Source organism: Lycium barbarum, chromosome 8 (assembly GCF_019175385.1).
Source record: "Lycium barbarum isolate Lr01 chromosome 8, ASM1917538v2, whole genome shotgun sequence".
In the NCBI taxonomy this organism is placed as follows: domain Eukaryota; kingdom Viridiplantae; phylum Streptophyta; class Magnoliopsida; order Solanales; family Solanaceae; genus Lycium; species Lycium barbarum.
Window position 1 is genome coordinate 111342950 of NC_083344.1, and position 25393 is coordinate 111368342.

Here is a 25393-nt window from a genome sequence, read left to right on the forward strand (position 1 = left end):
AAGTGAAAATTTCATAACAATGTCCTGATTCTGTTGGTTGCTTCTTTATTCCATTCCAACGAGCAATGAGAACCATAATGGAACTATATGAAAGTCACCTTAAAACATGTAAGGGGTCCTGGTTTCTATGTGGGAGTTCAAGGTGTCAAACCAGAGGTTTTGTACCTGGACAACCCACCCTGAGATAACAAAGGCGATTTATTGAGAATTAAGAGTGGAGCAAATCAAGAAGCGAGTCTTTGCTGCTTTTTACGTTTAAGGTATTTTTGTCCAAATATTATTTTAGCACAAAAAAGTAACTAAATTTCGATTATCTTTGGAACTGGGGCTTATTTCAAAAATAGCAGTCATAAAAATGGCTTATTGTCAAATAGTACTCATGTAATTACAAATTTTCTTGACAAAGATATTTTTTTTTTTAAAAGTAATGGTGCAGCAATAGCACCCTCAATGAAGCAAGTTAAGAGTAATAAATTCCATTATTTTATTTTAATGCTTCATAGAGTCAACATAAAAGGTGGAGAGTTAGTTAGTTAGAGACGTTATTCACCCTTTCCCTCACATTCACTCTCCCTATTACCCGCCATTCTTTTTCTGCAATATCCAAGCCAAATCCCCTTCACATTTTGGTGCCTTTGTTGTTTGACTCCACTTGTTTTCTTGATTTGAATATTTCTTCTCCCAATTCCAAGTTTGGAGAAAGAAATAAAAAATGGCATACAGAAGGAAGCAGGGGATCAGCAGATCCTCCACATTCCAAGAAGAGAGCATTTTTCGTCCCCCTGGAGACGCGAAGCAAGGGATCAGCAGATCATCTACATTCCATCATGAAACCACTTTCCGTCCCCCAGGGGACCCTTTTTCATCGTCGTCTTCTTCTTCTTCATCCTCGTCTCTCGCGGCTCAGGCTATTAGAGCCTCAGCTGCTCATCGTGATCGCTCCTATCAGGTCCTCCTCTTCTCCTATTTCTCATATATGCATATGGGGTATGTTTTTTCCTATTTGTAGATCCCCATTTATATAATCTCATGCTCCTTCTTGCAAATTTGTTGCATGCATTGTAGTCTATATGTTGTTCCGGGGGCGAATATACCTTGCCCCAAGCATTGTCACAGATTATTGCTTCATTGATTTTTTTTTATCGTATATAGACAATAAGCAAAATGAAAATATGGGTATAAATATAAAGAAAGTCAATGCTTCTCATAAGTTATCACTTATTCATGGTTCACTTTTACAAATGTTAATACCGCTTACGGAAAATTCCACGTACGCAATGTATTGTTCAATCATCTCTATTTTATCTGGCTTTTTTTTTTTTGGCTCACCCCCTTTTCACTTTCTCAAATTCCTCTCTCTTTTGCTTTATATGTCTGATCACAATTGGCGTATTGATTTTGAATATTCATTGTTTTGAAGGATTTAAATCTATACATGATTAAGTCACATTGATCAGTATGGACTTCTCTTATGGCATATAGTGTGTCGTATTAAAGTTTACAACAATTCTCATCATGTTTGTTAAATTAAATACTCTCTAATTGTAAATTAATTACTTATACATAAGGGTGTACATGGACCGGGTTGGTTCGATTTTTTTAAACACCAAATCAAACCAATTGCATCGGGTTTTTTAATTTATACACCAAACCAAACCAATAAAATTCGGGTTTTTCAATCTCGGATTTTCTCGGGTTATTCGGTTTTCTCGGGTTTTTCGGTTTTTTTTTTTTTTAGAATAGTCTTGATACAAAATATATAACTTTTACTTCAAATATTTTCTTTAGTCCTAGTAAGATACAACTATATAATTAAGGTGTTTCATAAAAAAATAACACAAAATGCGAGAAGAGTGATGACATTGTAATAAAATATTCAACAAAAGATAATAAAATCGGTTAACATAAATATTGCTAATTAATAAGCCATAAAGAAAATGACCATAATCTAAAAATACTAAGTCATGCTAAAATAAGTACGGCTAATAAGTATTAATTACATGACAAGAAAAAAAACTTAAGTTATGTATTTTCACTCTCTAAACCAATTATACAAAACTAAAGAATAGATATTCAATATTATTTTCATTCCTAGTGGTAAATTGAATTTCTTTTGTTTGTATTAGTATTGAGTTGGTTTTGGTGGACTTTATATGAGTTACTAACATCCATAAGATATAAAACTTATTGATATTCAAAATTCTAAGTTCAAGCTTGAATAATATGACAATAGATAAAAAACTACAAAAAAATTAAGAAATATTTATAAATTACAGTACAAATAAATATTTTTATGTATAAAATATTTTAAAAATTGAATACATGTAATGTCGGGTTGGTTTGGTTCGGTTTGACTTTTTTTAGCTAAAACCAAACCAAACCAATTATGATCGGATTTTTTTTTCCAACACCAAACCAAATCAAATCAAACCACTAATCGGGTTTTTTTCTCGGTTTGACTCGATTTATCGATTTGGTGCGGTTTGTCGGTTTACTTTGTACACCCCTACTTATACATTTGTTCATCAAAATCAGGATGCTCTTTCGAATGGTTATAGCGAAAATGAGGCAGGTGGATTTTGGGGAGTTTTAGCGAGGAAAGGCAAAGACATTCTTGAAGAAAGCCAGGTGATCATCATTTAGCCTTTTTCTTCTCATTATTAAACCACAAGCTCCACCAAGTAAAAGTGAAACTTAGTTTCTTACTACTACTTCTTCCTAGGGGCGGAGCTACATGGTTTGAAGGGGGTTCGGTTGAATCCCAAGAATTAACTTGTGCAAATACTCTTTACAAACAATTTTTTTTTTATATATACATTGTTGAATCCCCTTAAAATAAGATAAGCTTCCAGTGTAGTGCCAAAGATGGCTCAAAAATTGACGCCTTTTTTACTTCCATGTGTGGAATTTTTTGCTTCTTTCCTTTTTTTTTTTTCTGGCTCCGGCTACTTCTGATATTGAAGCTCCTTTCTTCACTATATATGCAAGGAAATGCATCAATGAAACGTAGTGTTTGGTTCATGAGCTTCCAATCTAGGTATCCTCCTCAAAATCCAGTACTATAGGCTATGTTGCTCGGATTCTCAAAAACTATTGCAACACCTATATCAGATCCTCCAAAAATGCATTACTCTTGGAAGATCTAACACGCACCCCGCTGCATTTTTGAAGGGTCACGAGCAATATAGGTTACAGGCTATATCAAATCCCTGAAATTTCCAGAAAACTGGAGCACCCAAGATTCCAGCTGGACTAATGACACTTTAATTAGTTAAAAAGGCAGTGCACAAATGACTAGGGAAATAAATGGTTTGAACTACAGAAGAAGGCCATGGCTGATTTGAGTACTGGAGTTGATTTTCACCAGAATAGTTATAGTGTCTCCGATTTCCTTCATCAGGTACATGTTCTGCCTCAACATAATATTTTTCTTGAATTTCAGGAAGGACGCACAGTTGTTGAGACGTCGCAAAATCATGTCTTGAATGGACATAGCCCATGGCAGATGCAAACAACTCGGCCACTAACACAAACACAAACTATTCATGAAGATCAATTAAAGGCTTCTCGCGACGTAAGGTGGCAACTTGTGTGATGATATATATATATATATATATATATATATATATATATATTTCTGATTCATGTAGCATTAAGGATCTCACTATCCTTGAGAATGCTTTTAAATTTTTAACTCAACTTCAATATTAATACTTAGACCATTAAATGTTCTTGTTTCTATCTCCTTGCTGGTGATCAAATGCATTTTTTGGCCTGTTTTTTGGGGTTACAGGTGGCAATGGCAACTGCAGCAAAAGCAAAATTACTACTACGAGAGTTAAAGACTGTTAAAGCAGATCTTGCTTTTGCAAAGCAACGTTGCTCTCAGCTGGAAGAAGAAAATAAAATGCTTCGAGAGGCTCGTGAAAAGGGAGACAACCCTGCGGATGATGACATGGTACTTTTTCTTTTTCACCTCCTGCTACAAATCTTCTTCTAATTTCATCTTAGTAACCCTTCATTTTATGGTCAAGTTCTCTAATATGATACTGCACCGGAAATCTTGAAAATTTTGTTCCTTTTTATGCTGAAAAGCATATACTGCTCTAGTTTAACATGCTCTTTCTTTTTTTTTCTCATTCAAGTTGTTCTTCATCCATTATTAATGATTCAAAATCAGTTGCAGATCAAAGCAAAGTAGCAAACTTGCAAAACATTAGTGAATATCAGCCTGTGGGAAACATATGATAGTATCCTGGAAAGCAAGAATATAGTATTGTTTTAAGTTCTTTTTGTGTATTTTAGCGACTAGTTCAGGCATAGTGTGTCAACAAAACCAGAGTGTTGTTTCTGACCAACTACATAAACTATAAATTGCCTGCAGTGGCTGAGGTAGGATTTTCACCCGGGGGTTCATCATCTACCATAAAAGGGCAGCCCGGCGCACTAAGCTCCCGCTATGCGCGGGGTCCGGGGAAGGGCCGGACCACAAGGGTCTATTGTACGCAGCCTTACCTTGCATTTCTGCAAGAGGCTGTTTCCACGGCTCGAACCCGTGACCTCCTGGTCACATGGCAGCAACTTTACCAGTTACGCCAAGGCTCCCCTTCATGAACGCAAGAGGTTGTTCATCATCTACCATATATACAATAAAAGAAAATTTTGAACCTTATATATATAGTGTGATTTTCCCAGATCCTACTAATGTAGGATGCTATGTGCACCGGGCTGCCTTTTATATATATATATAGTGTGATTTTCTGGAAAACCCCCTTTGGCCCTTGATTGGTGTATTGGGTTTGATTGGCATCTTCTAGAAAAATTCATAGAAATAGAGGAACTTCCCTTCTTGGACGAAATGATCAAGGAATACTCGTCAACACATCTAGAAGAGTGAACAATGATGCTATATCTGCTCACTTTTCCTCTATCCCAAAGCTGTTATTCCCAGAACTAGTGATATTCCCTTAACTGCATATCCAATGCCAACGAAATGACATTTAGCAAAAGTGCTAGTGCTAAATCATCTGGATACCTTTTATGAATCTGCTGTGACGATTGAAATTTTTCCTGTTTGCTGCAATTATCAGATACGGCTTCAACTGGAGACGCTGTTAGCAGAGAAGGCTCGTCTAGCACATGAGAATTCAGTTTACGCTCGTGAGAATCTCATCTTAAGAGAGATTGTGGAGTACCATCAATTGACAATGCAGGATGTAGTGTATTTGGATGAAGGATTTGAAGAAGTAACAGAAGTTTCCCCAATACCAGCTGTTTCAAGAATGCTCTCAGCTTCACCTCCATTATCCCCTAAATCAAGAGGCACACCATCTAGAAACTCCTCTGTCACAAATTTAACAGCTCTAGTGAATACAAGTACTGTTCAACACAATGAAGAACCACCAAGAACTTCAACTTCTTCCAAGGGGAAAGATTTAACACGAACATGAATCTAACTGTTGAGATCAAGTGCCAATCATGATTTGTTTTCATCCATAATTAATATTTGTCTAGTATTATTCTCTCTTGTCCTTTGTATTGGTCGATTTTTGACACATCTATTAAGAAAACCATTTGATACTAGCATTAATCATAAGGGTTATTTGACTGAGTTACCTTTTAGTATCTCTTTTCAATTTTTTTCATAAGATTGGTAAGACTTCTTAGAAATTTGTAGAGATCATTTATTGGAGTATGGGTGGATTTGAAAAAATAATAATTATTGCCCCTTCTTGATTTTCTAAAACGATAACTATTTTTGACTAAATTTGTTTGGCTACAACAACGAATAAAATAAATTGGAGGGAGTATAATTGATACAGAAGCTGAAAAAGAAGAAAACTACAACTAAGAGGAAAGCAAATAGTAGGAAATATAGCTAATGATTCTCATTAATGGTGGATAATTACAATATAAGAATTATGTATGCTGATACCTGGCTATGATTCCCCATTCTGCTAATTGTAAGTAACTAGTTAGAACTTGTTATATAACAGACAAACAAAGAAAAGGGTGCAATGTGTAATAACAGAAGCTTATAAATAAGGATAGAGGGGACTAAGTGGCTATTCCCAGAATTCTTTCAACTCATTTCCTAACCAACTTAACTACCAAGTTCTATCTTTTGAGCTCAATGTACTACTACCCAAAGCTGATCTTATATACTTCGTATCAGATCCCCGTTGTTAAAATCTTACTTCTCCTCAAGAGATGGTTGATCAGATTATATTAGGACTTGTGTGATAGCCTTGTTACACTTCTATATCATACGCCTATCCAAAATTTTATGTGGTTGCGAACAAAAGGGACTAGAGATATCAATCACTAGAGGGTGTGAGATGTTCTCAGGTAGCTTGTGACACAACTTTAGTTGAGATACATGAAATATTGCGCGCAATAAAAGTTGTGAGGGAAGGGATAGTTTGTAGGCCACTTCAATTTTCTGCGGAATTTGATAGGATACATAGTACTTAGCAGAAAATATTGTAAAATGAGTTCCAAACATGGATACTTGTCTGTAAGGCTGAATTTTTAATTAAAACCCCATTCTCTTCTTTGAATTGCCTGTCTGACCTATGCTTATTGGCTTGTACCACCATTCTCTATTGAGCTTTGTAGATAGCTCAACAAACTCCTATCAACCTCCCCCATAATAGAGTATCAAAAGAGGTGGTTGACCATAAAATGCCTCGTAAAGGTTGTATACGGTAAAAACCGGGTGTATGTTAAACCGGTGAGACCGAAGGCCGAGGGAAGAAAGGGACAAGAACGTGCATGAAGGCTCCCGTTCTGAACCGGGGAAACGCTTGGACCGGAGCAAAGGAAGGGCATCATTTGGTCCGGTTCTTTCATGACCGGTTGTTCGAGGCCGTATGTCCGTTTGGTCGTGGCCGGTGGTTCGGGAGATCCGTTGCGCGGTTGCTACGCGTCGATGACGTCCTGCTATGTTCAACTGCCAATCGTACTGGTGTCAGACCGTACGGTCCACCTAATCCAACCTAACCCAACTCAGAGCTTTTTCATTATTATTTTATTATTCTATTATTCATGTTGTGCGAAGCCCATGTGGCACTATTTTTTTTTTTTTTACTAAAAAGAAAAAAAGAAAAAAAAGGCATTGTCCTCCTCTTAGGGGGTTGGCTTCTACATTTCCAAGAACTCTTGTAATAGCAATATATATACAAAATCTCCCTCTCATACATCAGATTTGATCCGTATTGTTGTGCTTATTTGTTATGTTTCTCAAATCAAATAACGCTCATGTACTAGTAGATACACGAGTCTATAGCTAACCATTGATCATCAGTTGCTCCTTTATAGCATATTCTTATATTTCTTCTCTCTATCAAATAGGTACAAGATATAGCCACATATCCTATACCTCACCTACAATTTTAATTGATTATCCAAATCCGGGGTAAACAGTTTGGCGCCCACCGTGGGGCTAGCATAATAGTGGTCTTTGATCTTGATCTCTACCTTACCCATCTAAATAAAAAAACACCTTCTGTTCGTCTCTGAAAAATCGGACTAAATGGCTGACAGTGGGCAACCTGGTCACGTCAACAACAACGAGATCGTGGCCGAAAACGAAGGCAGCGGGCCACGAGGATTGCCAAACCCTGCTGACCCTAACCCTGTTAATTCGAGGGAGGGCCTCAACCGTCAAAACACCGTGGACCAGGAGAATGCCATCTTACCGGCCACTGATCCTCTAAATACCCACAATTCTGTTACTTTGTCCCGGGCATAGGGCCGGAAAGAACCGGGTACACCTAATGACAATATTGACTTACGTTTAATCTTTGAAATGTTGCAGGAACAGAGAGCAACGATTGCCGAACAAGGGATCACAATTGCCCAGTTGCAAACCCGAGGGGATACAACGACCCCGGAGAAGACGAGCGGTGTTGCTGAACCCAGAAGGGATGAGGCACGGGTTATTGAGAGCAATGGGTCCGGAGCTGGCTCCTCCCGCGAGGTTCTAAAAATGCTCGAAACTTTGGCAAAGCGGGTAGACTCGACCGAAAAGAGAGTCGAAACATACAACTCTCGAGTGGATCAAATACCGGGGGCTCTGCCTTTACTGAAGGGGCCGGATTCGAAAAGGTACATCCAAAGGCCTTTTCCTCCGAGTGCAGCCCCGAAATTAATCCCGAAGAGGTTTAAAATGCCGGATATCCAGAAATATGACGGCACAACGAACCCACACGAACACGTGACCTCATACACATGCGCCATAAAAGGCAATGATATGGAGGAGTATGAAATTGAATCGGTGTTGCTGAAACAATTCGGAGAAACTTTGTCAAAAGGAGCATTGACGTGGTACGACCATCTACCTGAACATTCGATCACCTTTTTCGAAATGCTCGCCGATGCCTTCATCAAAGTTCACACCGGTGCCAAAAAGGTGCACGCCCGTAAGGCCGACATTTTGCGTACAACCCAAAGAGACGACGACTTACTGCATGAATTCGTCAACCGATTCCAAAGGGAACAGATGGAACTCCCCCCGGTTCCAGAAGAATGGGCTGCACAAGCTTTCACAAAAGGGCTCAATGTTCAGAGTTCAACGGCTTCGCTCAAATTAAAAGAAAGCTTGCTGGAGTACGAGGCTGTGACATGGGCTGATGTCCATAACCGATACGAGTCGAAGATTCGGGTGGAGGATGATCAATTCGAGCTCCCCCCGGGGCCAATAAATGTGAATAAAAGTTTTGAGAGACCAAGGAACGGTTACGAAACGAAGGCCGAATCGTCGAAGGAAAGGTATCGGCCATACTCCCATTCGGAGAAGTAAAGTTTTAGGTCGGAAAAATCAAGGGTGAGCCCAAGCCGTTTCTCCGGTCGGGGTAGTAAACGGGTCGAGCGCCCATCGAACAGCCGGGGTCTCTCATTCAGGAGCGATGCCGGAAGCTCTACCGGCAACAAGGACTCACCAAAGATATCGGAGTACAACTTCAACGTCAGTACCTCGGGTCTCATCTCGGCCATCGGTCCTGTCCCGGATGTAAGATGGCCGAGACCTCTAAGGTCAGATCCGTGCCAACGGGACCCGAGCATGGTGTGTGAATACCATAGAACCCATGGTCACAGAATCGAGGATTGTCGCCAGTTGAGAGAGGAAGTAGCCCGGTTACTGAAGAATAGTCATCTCCGAGAACTGTTGAGTAAACGAGCCAAAAGTCACTACAAGGAAAGGGAAGCTCATCGAAGGGCCGAGCCAGTAGAACCCCAGCATATAATCAACATGATAGTTGGGGGGTATCGATGCCCCTCGGGGGCCGGTGATGAAACGGGCCAAGGTTTCTGTTGTTCGCGAAAAGCGCAGCCGGGATCATTTACCCGAGGGTTCTATCTCTTTCAGCAACGAGGACGCAGAGGGCATCATTCAACCGCACAATGATGTATTGGTAATTTCTGTACTTATCTTTAAAACTAAGGTTAAACGTATTTTGATTGACCCAGGTAGCTCGGCCAACATCATCCGGTGGAGAGTGGTCGAACAGCTAGGGCTGCTCAATCAGATCGTACCGGTAACCCGGGTACTCAGCGGGTTCAACATGGCAAGTGAAACCACAAAGGGGGATATCTCATTGCCTATAAACGTCGATGGCACCATTCAAAAAACGGTGTTCTACGTGATCGAAGGGGACATGAAGTATAATGCAATGCTGGGCAGACCCTGGATACATAGTATGAGGGCCGTGCCCTCGACGCTGCATCAATTGCTGAAGTTCCCTACCCCGGAAGGAGTAAAAACCATCCGAGGTGAACAACCCGCTGCAAGGGAAATGTTCGCAGCGGAGGAAGCAGCGCCTCGGCCTATAGAATTGGTTCAGAAGGAAAAGGATGTAACCGGAGGAGAGCACGCCCAATAGTAATCAAAGCACATATGGTTGGATCTAGTGCACGAAGAGGATGATTTCGAGGTGCCCAGATCGTTCGTCATGCCGGATGACTCGAATGCAACTAAATCAACTGTAGAGGAGCTGGAGCAGATCATCCTGTTCGAGTACCTACCAGACAGAAAGGTATAACTGGGCACAGGGCTTACCCCGGAGCTCAGGAGCAAGTTAATTGAATTTCTTTGAGCTAACGCAGATTGCTTCGCATGGTCACATATAGATATGACAGGTATATCACCAGAAGTAGCAGCTTACAAGCTTAGCTTGGACGGGAAGTTTCCCCCGGTGAAGCAGAAGAGAAGGCCTATGGCGGAAGCAAAACACGCCTTCGTAAAAGACAAGGTAACAAATCTTTTAAAAATAGGTTCTATCCGGGAGGTAAAGTACCTGGATTGGCTAGCTAATGTGGTAGTGGTGCCCAAGAAAGGTAATAAATTTCGAATGTGTGTTGATTACAAGGATTTAAGTAAAGCGTGCCCGAAGGATTCATTTCCGTTGCCTCACATCGACCGAATGATCGATGCAACGGCCGGGCATGAGATGTTAAGTTTTTTTTATGCTTACTCCGGGTATAACCAAATTCGGATGCACCCGGAGGATCAAGAGAAAACATCCTTTATTACCCGGTATGGGACTTACTGTTACAATGTCATGCCTTTTGGATTAAAAAATGCTGGTGCAACTTATCAACGCCTAGTTAATGAGATGTTCGAAGAACAAATAGGAAAAACAATAGAAGTTTATATTGACGACATGGTAGTCAAGTCCCTGGAAATAGAGGACCATTTAAAACATTTGCAGGAAACCTTCGACGTGCTCCGCAAGTATAACATGAAGCTCAACCCGGAAATATGTGCCTTCGGGGTAAGGTCCGGCAAATTTTTGGATTTCATGGTGTCAAACCGGGGGATTGAAATCAACCCGGACAAGATCAAGGCCATCGAGGATATCGAGGTGGTGAATAACGTCAAAGGAGTACAGAGGCTTACTGGAAGGATAACGGCGTTGAGTCGCTTCATATCGAGGTCCTCGGACAAGAGTTATCGTTTCTTCTCTTTACTAAGGAAGAAGAACGACTTCGCTTGGACACCGGAGTGCCAAAAAGCTTTACAAGAATTGAAGAGGTACTTGTCTAGCCCCCCGCTGCTGCACACACCGAAGGCGAACGAGCCGCTTTTTCTCTACCTTGCTGTCTCCGAAGTAGCGGTAAGTGGCGTTTTGGTCCGAGAAGAATCAGGTACACAATTCCCTATCTATTACGTGAGTAGAACTTTGGGGGATGCGGAGACCCGTTATCCCTACTTGGAAAAATTGGCATTGGCATTGGTAAGCGCTTCTAGAAAGCTCAAGCCCTACTTTCAATGTCATCCGATATGTGTAGTAACTACTTACCTCCTAAAAAACATCATGCATAAACCGGAATTATCGGGTAGACTAACTAAATGGGCTGTAGAAATTAGCGGGTATGATATCGAGTACAAACCTCGAACGGCCATCAAGTCCCAAATCTTGGCCGACTTCGTGGCAGATTTAGCCCCGGCTATGGTCCCCGAGGTCGAGAAAGAACTTTTGCTGACCCCGGGGAAGGCCTCGGGTATTTGGTCGCAACATTCGGGCGGGGCCTCGAACCTCAAAGGTTCCGGGATGGGAATCGTCCTTACAACCCCGGCCAGGAATGCCGTTCGACAGTCCATTAGAATTGCTAAATTGACTAACAATGAAGCGGAGTATGAGGCTATGATTGCAGGTTTGGAACTGGCCCGAAGTATGGGGGCTGAAATAATCGAGGCAAAGTGCGATTCACTTTTGGTCGTAAACTAGGTGAACGGCGTCTTCGAGGTCAAGGACGAACGGATGCAGAGGTATCTTGAAAAAATCCAAGTGATACTACATCGATTTAAAGAGTGGACCATACAACACATTCTAAGGGAGTAGAACAGCGAAGCCGATGCATTAACAAATTTGGGATCCTCGGTCGAAGGGGAGGAAATCAACCCCGGGACAACGGTGCACTTGTTAAACGGCGATAGAAAATGGACACGTCGAGATAAACCCAATGGGTTTAACTTAGGATTGGCGCAACAAGTACATTGACTACTTGCGTGATGGGAAGCTCCCGAATGACCCAAAAGAATCACGGTCATTAAGGACCAAAGCTGCGCGTTTTTGCTTGGTAGACGGCCAATTGTACCGACGGTCTTTCTTCGGACCCCTGGCCAAGTGTTTGGGTCCCGGAGAGACGGAGTATGTGATGAGAGAGGAGCACGAAGGAACCTGCAGCAATCACTCCGGTGCCGATGCTCTGGTCCGAAAGATTATCAGGGTCGGTTATTATTGGAACCGGATGGAGGAAGACTCGAAGAATTTTGTCCGTAAATGCGATGGGTGTCAGAGACATGCTCCGATGATTCATCAGCCCGGGGAGTTGTTGCATTCGGTGGTGTCACCCTGGCCTTTCATGAAGTGGGGAATGGAAATCGTCGGTCCATTACCACGGACACCAGGTAAAGCCCGTTTTATTCCTTTTGTGACTGATTATTTCTCCAAATGTGTTGAAGCGCAGGCCTTTGAAAAAATCAAAGAGAAGGAAGTTATTGACTTCATATGGAATCACATCATCTGTCGTTTCTGCATCCCCGCTGAGATAACTTGTGATAACGGGCCCCAGTTCGTGGGTGGCAAAGTCAACAAATTCCTCGAAGGGTTTAAAATTAAGAAAATTTTATCAACTCCGTATCACCCGTGTGCGAACGGACAGGCAGAATCCACGAACAAGACAATAATCCAAAATCTGAGGAAAAGAGTTGAAGCATCTAAGCATCATTGGAGAGAAATATTACCGGAGGTATTATGGGCTTACAAAACCACATCGAAATCAAGCACGGGGGAAACTCTTTTCTCGTTGGTCTACGGGGATGAAGCCCTTATTCTCGTGGAAGTCGGAGAACCGACCCTCCGGTTCCGATATACCACCGAGGAGTCAAACGAGGAGGCCATGGCCATAAGACTCGACCTCAGGGATGAACTTCGCGAAAACGCGTCGGTCCGTATTGCAGCCCAGAAACAGAGGGTGGAAAAGTGCTACAATCGGAGAACCAATTTTCGTCATTTCCAGGTTGGGGACTTGGTGCTTCGAAAAGTTACCTTGAACACCAAGAATCCCAACGAAGGAAAACTAGGCCCGAACTGGGAAGGACCGTACAAGATAACCGAGGTAACGGGTAAAGGATCATACCAGCTGGAGTCCATGGACGGGCAACGGTTGCACAATAATTGGAATGTGGCTCATCTGAAAAGATACTACTGCTGAGGTATGAAATCCCCAAGCTATTCTATTTTTGACCCTTCCTTTTTGCAGGAAACCGAGTACCGGGCAAAGAAAAGAACCTAATTCTGAAAACACGTGTTGCACTCTTTTCCTTAGTGCGGTTTTGTCCCAAAATGGGTTTTCCGACAAGGTTTTTAATGAGGCAACAAGTAAAACATGTTACTTGACAAAGATAAAGGACAAACGTCCGGATTCTCGGGGTCACACCCAACGAATGGGGACTTGATAGCACTCATCCGATCTTGCAGCTCGGCTAAGGGCTAGGGGACTATCACACCCACTCTGGAGTTTTCCCCGGTTAGCCGAAACCGGAGGCCGCCCTCAACAAACAAAATCGGACCAAAAATGTTAGGTTCCGATGTAAGGACCAAACGATCAAAATGAATCGTGTCCACGCAATATTTGCTACGGCAAAACAAAGAATCGGACATTCTGCATTAGGTTCCGATGTAAGGACCAAACGATCGGAATGAATCGTGTCCATTTAGTACTTGCTACGGCAAAGGCAGGAGGAAAAAGTTCGTTCTCATGTATACAAATACTTGCAATGCAAAAATTATCGAAAGTTTAGATATTATTCTCGAAATGTCTTTCTGGTAAAACACTTTACCCCGAGGATAACTGCCGTATTTCGGCTCTACTTCGTTCATATATACCCGATACCGGGCGCTACGATCGAAATCGGTAAAGGCAACAAGGTCATAGTGAACCGAGCCAAAATTAGTAGCCCCATAGACGGGGACTTCTACATCAAAATCCAGCTAAGGATGAGATTCAGGTGTCCGAAAAATACCGGCCCTAAAAGGTAAAAATAGCCGAAAAATTCCGGCCCTAAAAATGCCCGTTGTGATTCGAAGACGTCCTTATTCACAAAGCATAAGATAAGTCCCACGGGAAAAAACTAAATAAAATTCTCGGACAAAATGTACCGGATGAAGCAAAATGTCGATATATAGGCACAGTCAGAAATAATGACTCCTTAAAAACGAAACCGACAATTCGGGCGGAAACCATAACAAAACATTCAAGCAAAGTGAAGAGTCAAGGAAAATACATGTTCCATTTATAACGAAGGATTTTTACATTGAAAACTCCTACAAAGGCAAAAAATAACAAAAGGCTAAGTACAGGCCCTAATCTATCCGGAATGGCTGGAGCTGGAGTGCTCAGACACTGTCCGCTCGGAGTCATCAGAGTCGGTCCCGAGGGCACCCTTTGCCTCTTCCTCGATTCTTTTTGCCTCGAGAATAAGGGCCGGCAGATCCGTAAAACCACGCTCGGCTTGCTCAAGGGTGATCCTCCGAGACTTCCATTTTTCGTATTCAGTGGCAATGGTAGCATGAGCCTCGGTGGCCTCGACGCTCTTCAAAGCTTCGTCCAAATCAGCCTCGGCCTGGGCTAACTTCGCGGCTAGAGCATCCCAAGCCTCTCCAATAACATTCTGCATTTGGATGGCCGATTGAAGCTCGGCCTGGAGAGTGTCATTTGCATCAGCCGTCTCTTTAAGCTCGTTTTTCAGATCAGCACACATCTGGGCCCTCATCTCTGCCTTCTCCTCGAACACCCTTGCACGCTTTTGATATCGGGCACTCTCAGATTTGAGCAGCCGATTCCTCTCGGCCAAGCTCGCAGCATCCGACTTCACCAAATCCAGCTCCTCCCGGAGTTGGGAGAAGGTGGTTTCGAGCTCACCAAGCCTCGAGGAAATTTGAGCGTTGTCTCGGCTAAGGCAGATCTTGTCAGCTTCGAGACTCCGATTGTATTCGGTCATCGCGGCCAGCTCACTCCTTAACTGACGGTTTTCAGCCTTCGCTGCGTCAAGCTCGAGTCGGAGATTGGAAAGAGCAACTGCTCGGTTCAACTCCTTCTCCTTCTCCCGAAGAAGGTGCAGATATTTCTCCGTTTTCCGGCCCTGGGCATCCAGTTGTCCATTAAGATCGCCCATCTCTTGCTGGGCACGGATGAAGGCTTCGTTGACGAGCACCACACTCTGCAAATGAAGAAAGTTAAAACTTGAACAAAACAAGGCTAAAATTCGCAGTAAAGTTATGCAAGGACGACTAAAAGTCTTACCCGGTTGCCCGCATGCATACCCTCGTTAATGAGGCACTGCCAAGAGACCCCGGTCATCTTCCGCTTGTCCGAATTCGAGAGAAGAGGCCTCAGATAGCTCGCCACACCCACCGGACGAGAAAGAAAGCTGCAGTCCTCGAGGACGGTGACTATAACCAATTTTGTTCTCCTCGGCTCCACACTTGGGGCCGGAAAGATACGCACCAAGTTGTCCCTGGTCCCAAATTCGCAGGTCCGGCTGGCCGACTTCGTGGCCCGAGGGATCGGAAGATGCCCGAATCCTGCAGCTTCGACGGTAGCGAGAGGACTGCCCGAGAACATATCTTCAAATTCATCAGGCCTCGGAGCCGGGGTTGAAGAACTTGGAGCAACCTCAGCAGCTTCAACAATGAAAGGGGCTCCGTAGTTGCAGTGGTCTCATAATCGGGCAACGGGCCAATGACCGGTGGAGCTTCACTCTCGGGGGTCGGCTCTGTTCTTTGAGCAGCTTCGGCAGCAGCCGCCCCCCCAGATCTACTTGCCCGTTGCAGGGGGGTCACTTCGGAGGAAGCCTCACCTGAAATGTAGACGAAACCAATCGACCATAGAGGAGCCGGGTGAAGAACTTCTTCCGCACCTGTGGGTAGCGCCGGGACTAAAGGCCCTTCACCGGCCGAAGGAGGTGGAGAAGCGGTGACATCCTCCTCCGGAATAGGGGCCACGGCAAGGGCCGCACCGATACGCTGGACTAGAAGCTCGGGCTCTGCTTCGTCTCGGAGAGTCCTAACGACGCTCCTCGCCCTTTTCTTCATTTTCTGCCCTTTGTCTGAGGGCCTTTTTCTTTTGGCGGCAGCAAGGATGCGAGATGCACCTTCTAAATCAAACTCGGGTGCCGAGGTTGTAGGTTCGGCTGTCGTCTCCGGTCTGGGATCCACCGAGCCCTTGGGAAAACCTGAAAATCAAAGACACAATGAATACGGGTAGTCGAAGATGCAGTGAACACGGGTAAGGGCAAAGTATTACCGTGGTTCTGGGCGACCCATCGGCCGCGTGACAGGTGGCCCCACGTTCGGTCGTCGTGAATATGTTGGCTAAGGAGTGCAGTGACCCATTCGCTCAGGTTCCGGACTACCGGAGGAATATATCCATTGGCTGATATAAATAAGAAAAACGGTGAGAAAGTGGGATCAAAATTTGACGAAGCATACAAAAGCAATTACTTGAAGATTCAGACTTACAATTGTTGTTCCACTTCTCCGGGAAGGGCATGTAATTGGCCGGAATGATGTCCTCGGTCCTCACCCGGACATATCGCTCCAGCCAGCTCCAGTCTCTATCTTCGTCCATTTTTGAGAAAAATGGATTCCGGTTACGCTTGGCGAGTTTTATTACGCCACCCCGAAACAGACTCGGGGAGTATAAGCGTATCAGGTGGGCCAGCGTGAGCTCCTTCCCGGCATTGTTGGCCAACAATCGGAGGCATGCTACGACCCTCCAAACGATCGGACCAATCTGTGCCAAGGTCACGTCGTAGGTCCGGCACATGTCCAGGATGACCGGATCAACCGGAGGGTCGAGCTTGAGAGTGAAGGGATAAGTATACACATACAAAAAACCTTCCCGGTGGTCAGTGACTGATTCACTCGGCCCGGGGGCAAAAACCCGAACCGGACGGGTGTCCCACCCGCAGTCAGCCCGGACTATGTCGAGTTTCTCTTCAGTAATGGATGAGGGGTATCGCCTCACATCGTACCCCCTATCGGACACCGAAGAAGGTTTTTCAACCTCAAAATCTTTGTTGAAGTTGGGTTTGGCCGGTATAATGTCCGAGGCTGTAGGCTCGAAGGTGCTTGTCACGACCCAGCCCTGTGGGCCGCGACTGGTGCCCTACTTGGGCACCCAAACAGACATACAAACTAAATCATCATAGGAAAGCTTAATACAGATTTCATATTCATCATTTGTTTTTAAACAGAGTTGAGAACGAATATTATCTTGCGCGATTGCGCGTACAAAACATTATATCAGAATCAGAAGAGGCGGCGGAATATACATCGCCAAAAATATGCACATATATCAAAAAGCCGGCAAGGCTATCAAATATGTCAAAAGCCAACAAGGCTGTCAAATATGTCAAAAGCCGACAAGGCTATCAAATGGCACAACGGCCCAAAACACATATATAAATGCACGCCGACAAGGCTGCCATAACGAATAGAACCATATAAACACAACTGTACAGAAGTAGGCACACACACCCACAAATACGTCTACAGACCTCTAAACAGACCGATCAAAACATATGGCGGGACAGGGCCCCGCCGTACCCCTGAACAAATATGTACATACTCAGCGAACAAATATATACCAACATATATGCTCTGAAATGAGAAGAGCACTCCAACCAGCAGAAGGGGATGTCCTAAACTGGTGAATCACCAAACTGTACGTCTGTACCTGCGGGCATGAAACGCAGCCCCCGAAGAACGGGGGTCAGTACGAAATATGTACTGAGTATGCAAAGCAGAATATACAGAAATCAAACCTGAGACATAAACGAAACAGAAGTGCCGAACATAAGTGCAAATCCAATCATATCAAAATGTTTAGTTTCAAACATGTAAGTCATGCATAGGGTACAGAAGAATATGGTCGCCCGCCCGTCGATGGCGCCATAACACAGCATAACACCAGAAAGTTTCAAATCTCCGTATCCCCGTCACATATCACATCATCGCATAACGCCATACACAGCATAACACCAAATATAAGTGGAACCGGACCCTCTTTTGCGAGTAGCTCGGTGAAACATAAACACAGCATAACTCCGGAGTATAACAAAGTGCGCACGACAACAGAACCGGCCCGGGACTCGGCGAAGGAATAACAGAATGCACGAGTAGAGTCGTGAGTAGTCATATGCATAAAATCATTATCATAAATTCAAACATAAGCAAAATGATCATACTTGAATTTCGAAATAATAATCATAACAAATTCTTTCAAAAAATTTCCGAATTACATAAGGGAAAGTCGCGGGACCCACGGACGGGTATTGACCCGAGTCGGGCCCGCCTATGGAAAACATACATATCATATGTCATATAGACTTCTACAAAAATATTGGAGTAATCCGAGCATATTTGTGCAAGATATGGCATTCCAAAAATTACGAACTTCTTTAAAGTGAACCCTTTTATGCAAAATTCGGAAAGCGATTATTTCAAAGACATAAGGGTTCATATTTCATCAAATCATACATAAGAGTGCCAAGGAACATATACGGACCATAACATGCTCGGATTTTGAATTGGGAATTTCCTTAAGGCTCTAATCTAGCCTATGTAAAACTAAGACATGCCAAAAAAAGGAGGTTACTTTACATACCTCGTACGCACTCCAAGATAGCCAACCTAAAGTCAATCCCAATCTACGCCTCGGGCTCCCCAAGGTCTACAAATATGCCAACGAATATCCAATATTAAACATAGGCACTTAAGCCATTTATTCCAACTAATCATTAAATTCTACAGAAAATTCGGCAGCATTTCCCCTGTAAATAGGCCATCCCGAGAATTTAACTCGCTCAAAATCAACAACAACCAACCTAGCAACATCGACAATCAATCCGAAAGGCAATATTGCATTAATACTCTCTTTTACATCATTCGACAACATTCATAATATTTGTTTCAACGGCTTACATTCAAGCCACAATATAGCTCATACATTCAATTATCAACCCGAATCTTTACCAACAATATTCAAGGACATTCTAAACGATTCACATAATATTTCCAACGATCCAACATTTTTTTTTCCAAATCTGGCCGAAACAACCCCTAAAACCGTGAACTGCCCCCTTTAAACATTTCTCATTTTCACGTCATGTTTTGTATCACAATCCACAATATAACGATATCATTTTCATTAAATATACAAATTGCATCAACGCACAATAAGCCTCAAAACAGCCCGCGCAATCTCAACATCAATCTTAAGTCATTAGATGCTCATTTCCAACTAGAGTTCATATCGACGATAACTAAAATACTAAGCGATAGTGATGCGATCTTCGACACATTATAGGACTCACATTCGTCCACACTACCCATATACATATGTTAATGGTCCTCATATATAAAGATTACATTAAATGCACAAATTTCTCCAAATCAGTCCGCAACGCTTACTATATCAATTCGGGACATTAATTCTCATTTCCTACATAGAAGTCATCACAATAACCATTTCGACGCTAAGCGATATTAATTCATTCTTTGCCAAACATTTGGGACCATATATATACGGCCACACCCACATATATATACATATACACATTTAGATGGTTCTAATTTATTTCTTCACTCTACAACAATTTACATGATACAAGAATTAATTCATCAATTCCATTTTCCACACCCATATACACACCCACATATACCCCACACACGGCTCACACACCCATAACATAACCCACTTCCAACATATTATATCTCATGATTTTCATCCATATTAACATACTACATTGTGCACAAAACATTCACAACTCATAAAACAAGAGAAAATTTTACCTTTCTTCTTTACTCCACCATTAGGATAGGGTTTGAAATCCACAAATTTGATGGCTTGATCGCTCCAACGACACTTCCACGTTACTTAGGGACCTCTAATTAGTGGGTTTGTACCAAAGAATTAATTTTGGAGAGGCAAAATTTGGACTTGATTTTCCATGGTCCAAGCCGTGAGGTTGGAGGGGTTTTTCTCCTTCTTGCTATTTGTTCTAAGTGTGGGAAAAATGAATAAAGATGACTTGGTTCTTCATCTTTTAAGTCCACAAATATCTCTACAAATCTTTGGCCCACACAATGTGTTGGACCAATTAAAATTGGCCACACAATGTGTGGGACCTTTTTGTGGACCACACGGCTACAAGGCCATTTTTGGGCAAGATTTTTAATTCTAATTTTATGAATTGTGGTCCCAATTTTTCCTAAGTGTTCATGCCATCAATTTCATATTCAACTTATGCCTCAAAATAAAATCAAATGGTCAAAATTCCCGACTTCAAATCCCGAAAGAGTCTTGGCCCTTAATTGTCATAGTTAATCCGGGTTGTCCCAATGTATAAAAATACGGGACGTAACATCCTCCCCCCCTTAAGAACATTCGTCCTCGAATGTTGGATTAATGCTACTAATCTTACTCAAATTAGGGGGAGTTTCTTTTATAGCCATCATATACAAATCGATCACGAATCAACATAATCAAACAAAGAATTTGGATTACCTGAAGGTGCCGAAAATAGGTGAGGATACCTTTTTCATCATCTGCTCCTCAGCCTCCCAGGTTAATTCCTTTCGATTATTATTCTGCCACAACACTTTAACAGAAATCACATCTTTATTCCGCCATTTTCTTTACCTGACGATCCAATATGGCTATAGGTTGCTCTTCATAAGATAGCTCCTCTGTGACCTGTATATCATCTGAAGGAAAGATTTGGAAGGGTCACCAATACATTTATGAAGCATAGAAACATGGAATACCGGGTGAACCGCTCCCAAATCAGCTGGCAGATCCAAGTCATAGGCCACTTTGCCTATTTTACGAATAATCAGATAAGGCCCAATATATCTTGGACTAAGCTTTCCTCTCTTGCCAAATCTCATAACACCTTTCATAGGTGATACTTTCAGTAATACCCAATCGTCAATCTGAAACTCTAACGGTCGACGTCATTTATCAGCATAAGATTCTTGTCGACTCTGGGCCGCTAATAGTCGCTCTCGAATCAGTTTCACTTTATCGACTGCCTGCTGGACCACATCTGGACCAATTACTGAATCTCACCCACGTCAAACGAACCAATCGGAGATCTGCATTTCCTGCCATACAAAGCCTCATATGGTGCCATCTGAATACTGGAGTGATAACGATTTTTATTATAAACAAATCCAATTAGCGACAATGATCACCCCAACAACCTCTGAAATCAATAACACAGGCCCATAGCATATCTTCCGGTGTCTGAACAGCACACTCGGCCTGTCCGTCGGACTGAGGATGAAATATTGTGCTATGACTCATCTGAGTCTCCAGTCCTTCCTGGGACGATCTTCAGAAGTTAGCCGTAAACTGAGCACCTCAGTCGGTTATAATAGATATAGGAATCCCGTGAAGTCTTATTATCTCATTAATATACACTATGTCATAACCTTCAGCCGAATAAGTAGTCCTGACTGGAGGAAAATGGGCTGATTTCATTAATCTATCAACAATTCTCCGAATAGAATAGTATCCGCGTTGGGCGCGCGGTAAGCCTATAAGGAAGTTCACGCGAATCGTTCCTCGTTTCCAAACTGAAATTTCTAGTTCCCGAAGCAATCTGCCGGGCCTTTGATACTCGATCTTGACTTACTGACAGTTTGGGCATTGGCCAACGAACTTTGCAGTGTCCATTTTTCATACCATCCCATCAGCATAAATATTTAAGATCATGATACATTTTTGTGGATTCAGAATGCCGAACATTTTGTGCTTCGCCCATAATTGATCATCATAACCTTGCAACGTCGGACACACATAATCTACCTCCGTATATTAATACCCCGTTCAGACGAAATTTCAAACTAAGTCTTTTCTTTATCAAAGGTCGTATCTTTGTACTGTACAAGGATAGGATCCTCAAACTGATGCTGTTCTACCTCTTCTATACTCGACGATTCAGGAACTTCTCGAACAAAATCCCAATATCTCCAGGATCGACCAAACGGACTCCAAGGCTAGCTAACTGATAAATTTCTACGAACCAATTCTTTCTCATCAAACTGTACATCAGTCAAACTGCCGATGGACTTACGGCTAAGTGCATTAGCTACCACATTGGCTTTTCCAGGATGACACAGAATATCGACATTATAATCTTTCAATAATTCAAGTCATTTATGTCGCAAATTTAGCTCCCTTTTTGCTTAAAACTATACTGGGGCTCTTATGGTCCGTATAAATATCAGCGTGGACCCTGTGTAAGTAATGCCGCCACATTCTCAAAACATGAATCGCCGCGGCTAATTCCAGGTTATGTATGGGATAATTTCTCTCGTGCGATTTAAACTGCTGGGGGGCCTAGGCCATAACTCAACCGTGCTGCACTAATTCATAACCTATCCCAATACCGAAAGCATCATAATAAGTAACATACCCGACTGGCCTCTCGGGAAGAGCGAGAACTAGAGCTGTAATTAATTTTTCCCTCCAGTACTGGAAACTGCATTCACACGTACCGGTTCCCTGAAATTCCACGGCCTTCTGAGTTAGCTTCGCTAATAGTGCCGTAGAAGAAGCAAAGTCCTTCACAAATTTTTCTGTAATACCTGGCTAATCCCCGAAAACTGTGTATCTCGGTCTATGTCGAAGACCTAGGCCAACTTTCTATCGTTTCAATCTTCTGTGTGTCAATTGTTTCTATTTCTACTTACTTTACTTCACTTTCATCCGCTCATCCTCTTTTGGGGTTGTGCTTATACCGTATCCATGTTTTCCCTTTATAATTTATAACTTGATTATCTTCGTACGAGATCTTAACAAAATCACGAAGTGATGAAATTCTCAATCATATAGTACAAATCTTATCTGATAGCTGGCACTCGAATAATTTAATTAATATAGCAATTTATCCTTTAATAATCATATCCTTCCTTCATACCCGTTCCTTATCCGTCGTTCTATTTTCTCGATAGTCAAATTACTTAATATTCGCATGATTCATCATTCCATGCCATAGGTTTTTCTTTTGCCCTACATTATTACATTCCGGTTCGTTTTTTGCAAGTAATTTCGTGCTTTGCCCGTCGACTCTTTTAGAAGCTCTGCTTAATTACGTTTCTTACGGTTTACCTTTTTTTTTTTTTAACACTTTGGTCTCCTTACCTTCCACTCAATTATTCTCTTTTCTTTCCAAAATATCGTCGTATTAGCATCTTCCAATCTCAACCCATAGCAAAATCAATATCTGTTTATCTCGTAACATCTGTATCATACCTTTCACTTCGTCTCATAAATTCTATTCTGTTAATGTCTCCCATATATTATAACGCTGTCTATTAAGGTTCGCCAATCGATCGGCAAAATCATAAATGGGGGTCCTATACATACATATATATCACTGTCATTTCTTTCACAAGACATCTGCAATCATTTGTTCAAACTCACTCTAATTCTAGAGCTGCATTGCTCTTTCTTCTTTTTCACTAATCTAATCCGTCTCAGCCCACGCGACCTTTATAAAGTTTCTAATCATTCCACGTACCCTAATTTCCTTTTAGGTTACTCCAAATTTCCTATTCGTCTCTTGTATCCATATTTGCGAAATTTTTTGAACATTTCCCAGGGGGTCACCCATCCCAGAATTGCTCTGGCCCTGGCACGCTTAACCTTACAACTTTAATGCATTTAGACGCGTTAAGGCCGGTATAATTGCATCAATTTCCCCGCACAACCTTTATCACATAATTTAAGGCAAATCGGGGTCTTACATATTTTCAAAACGTTCTCGTAGCGGGTCCCACCCCGATCTAGAGAGAATTCTTTTACTTTTCGGACTATATAGTCACTGTGTCGCCCCCTATAAATCCTCAATATTTTTCTCCTCATGCATATACATATATAATTTTAAACAGCCCACAGCTTTAAGTTTTTATTCCACAAATTCCATCTCCAATTAGTCGATGAAGACTGATAAAATACTACTGTAAAGCATTCTCCAACCACCCGCAAAAGAACACTAGAATCCGACGAACATCGCGAAATCCTTTAGTACTTAATTCACATAATTACCTCCATATATATATATATATATATATATATATTTCTTTTGAGTCATAAGCGAACCATTTAATTCCCAACTGCCTGTTATACATTTAGTATTCTTCAAATGAACCGAACTTAATCGTTGGACATTTTTGCCTTTCACATAAGCTTTTCTGAAGCAACATGTGGTTGGAACATATTCTGGTCCGTTTAAATAAATTACGAATTTGCTACTCTTATATGCTTTCTCGAAATAAAATTTCCCAATCAAGGATAATGCTTCTTACGAATGCCATGGAGGGTATCTCTTAACTTTAATCCAACATAATAGATTACCCTATCGGTATCAACTTTCAAGACATACTAAGAACTCATATCTCGATCTCCTTTTTATATTTCTGGAAAAATTTGGGCAGAGGTTCCTCTGTATTTCTTACTATTCCAAAACCTGTACACAGGAAATACCAACCATGCCTCACAGGGCCAACACATATACGTATTTATATCATCATATCACATCGTATCATAGCCACACAGGGCTAACAATTTCAATAAAAAGTATGAAAATGTCGAGGTTTACCTCACATGCCTAACTCAAACGGCATCGGAGGCAACTTCCTGTTTATTTTTCTTTCCAATCTTCAACTTTATATTTCCATCCTACTTCAAATAGCTTCCCTGACATACATCTTTCATAGCATTTCTTACTTGTGTACGGTATAGCTTCCAATATCATCGGTCACTTTCCTACGTCGATACCGTCCTCCAGCTGAAATTAAAGGTTAGTAGAAAGAGATTCATTTCCTACGGCTGGCTCTATCGCACGATCTAAGATTCAAAGAAAGGTAACATCCTAAATGTCCTGTAGCCTCCTGTTTATCGATGTGGTGCACAACACACCGATAAACAGGACTCTACTAGACACGGTCTGTAGACATTCCAAGGACGAACTGCTCTGATACCACTTCTGTCACGACCCAGCCCCGTGGGCCGCGACTGGTGCCCTACTTGGGCACCCAAACGGACATACAAACTAAATCATCATAGCAAAGCTTAATACGGATTTCATATTCATCATTTTTGTTTTAAACAGAGTTGAGAACGAATATTATCTTGCGCGATTGCGCGTACAAAACATTATATCAGAATCAGAAGAGGCGGCGGAATATGCATCGCCGAACATATGCACATATATCAAAAAGCCGGCAAGGCTATCAAATATGTCAAAAGCCGACAAGGCTGTCAAATATGTCAAAAGCCGACAAGGCTATCAAATGGCACAACGGCCCAA

The 25393-nt window shown here is 42.2% G+C and overlaps 1 protein-coding gene across 1 annotated transcript; it reads left to right on the forward strand.

Annotated features, from left to right (window-relative positions):
• The first annotated feature begins 515 nt into the window (after nucleotides 1-515).
• LOC132605273 (uncharacterized) lies at nucleotides 516-6586 on the forward strand. The gene is made up of 5 exons (XM_060318472.1): nucleotides 516-949; nucleotides 2536-2628; nucleotides 3443-3574; nucleotides 3794-3958; nucleotides 5091-6586. Exons 1-5 carry the CDS (start codon nucleotides 713-715, stop codon nucleotides 5448-5450), a joined length of 987 nt encoding a protein of 328 aa, XP_060174455.1. The 5' UTR covers nucleotides 516-712; the 3' UTR covers nucleotides 5451-6586.
• Nucleotides 6587-25393: the final 18807 nt, after the last annotated feature.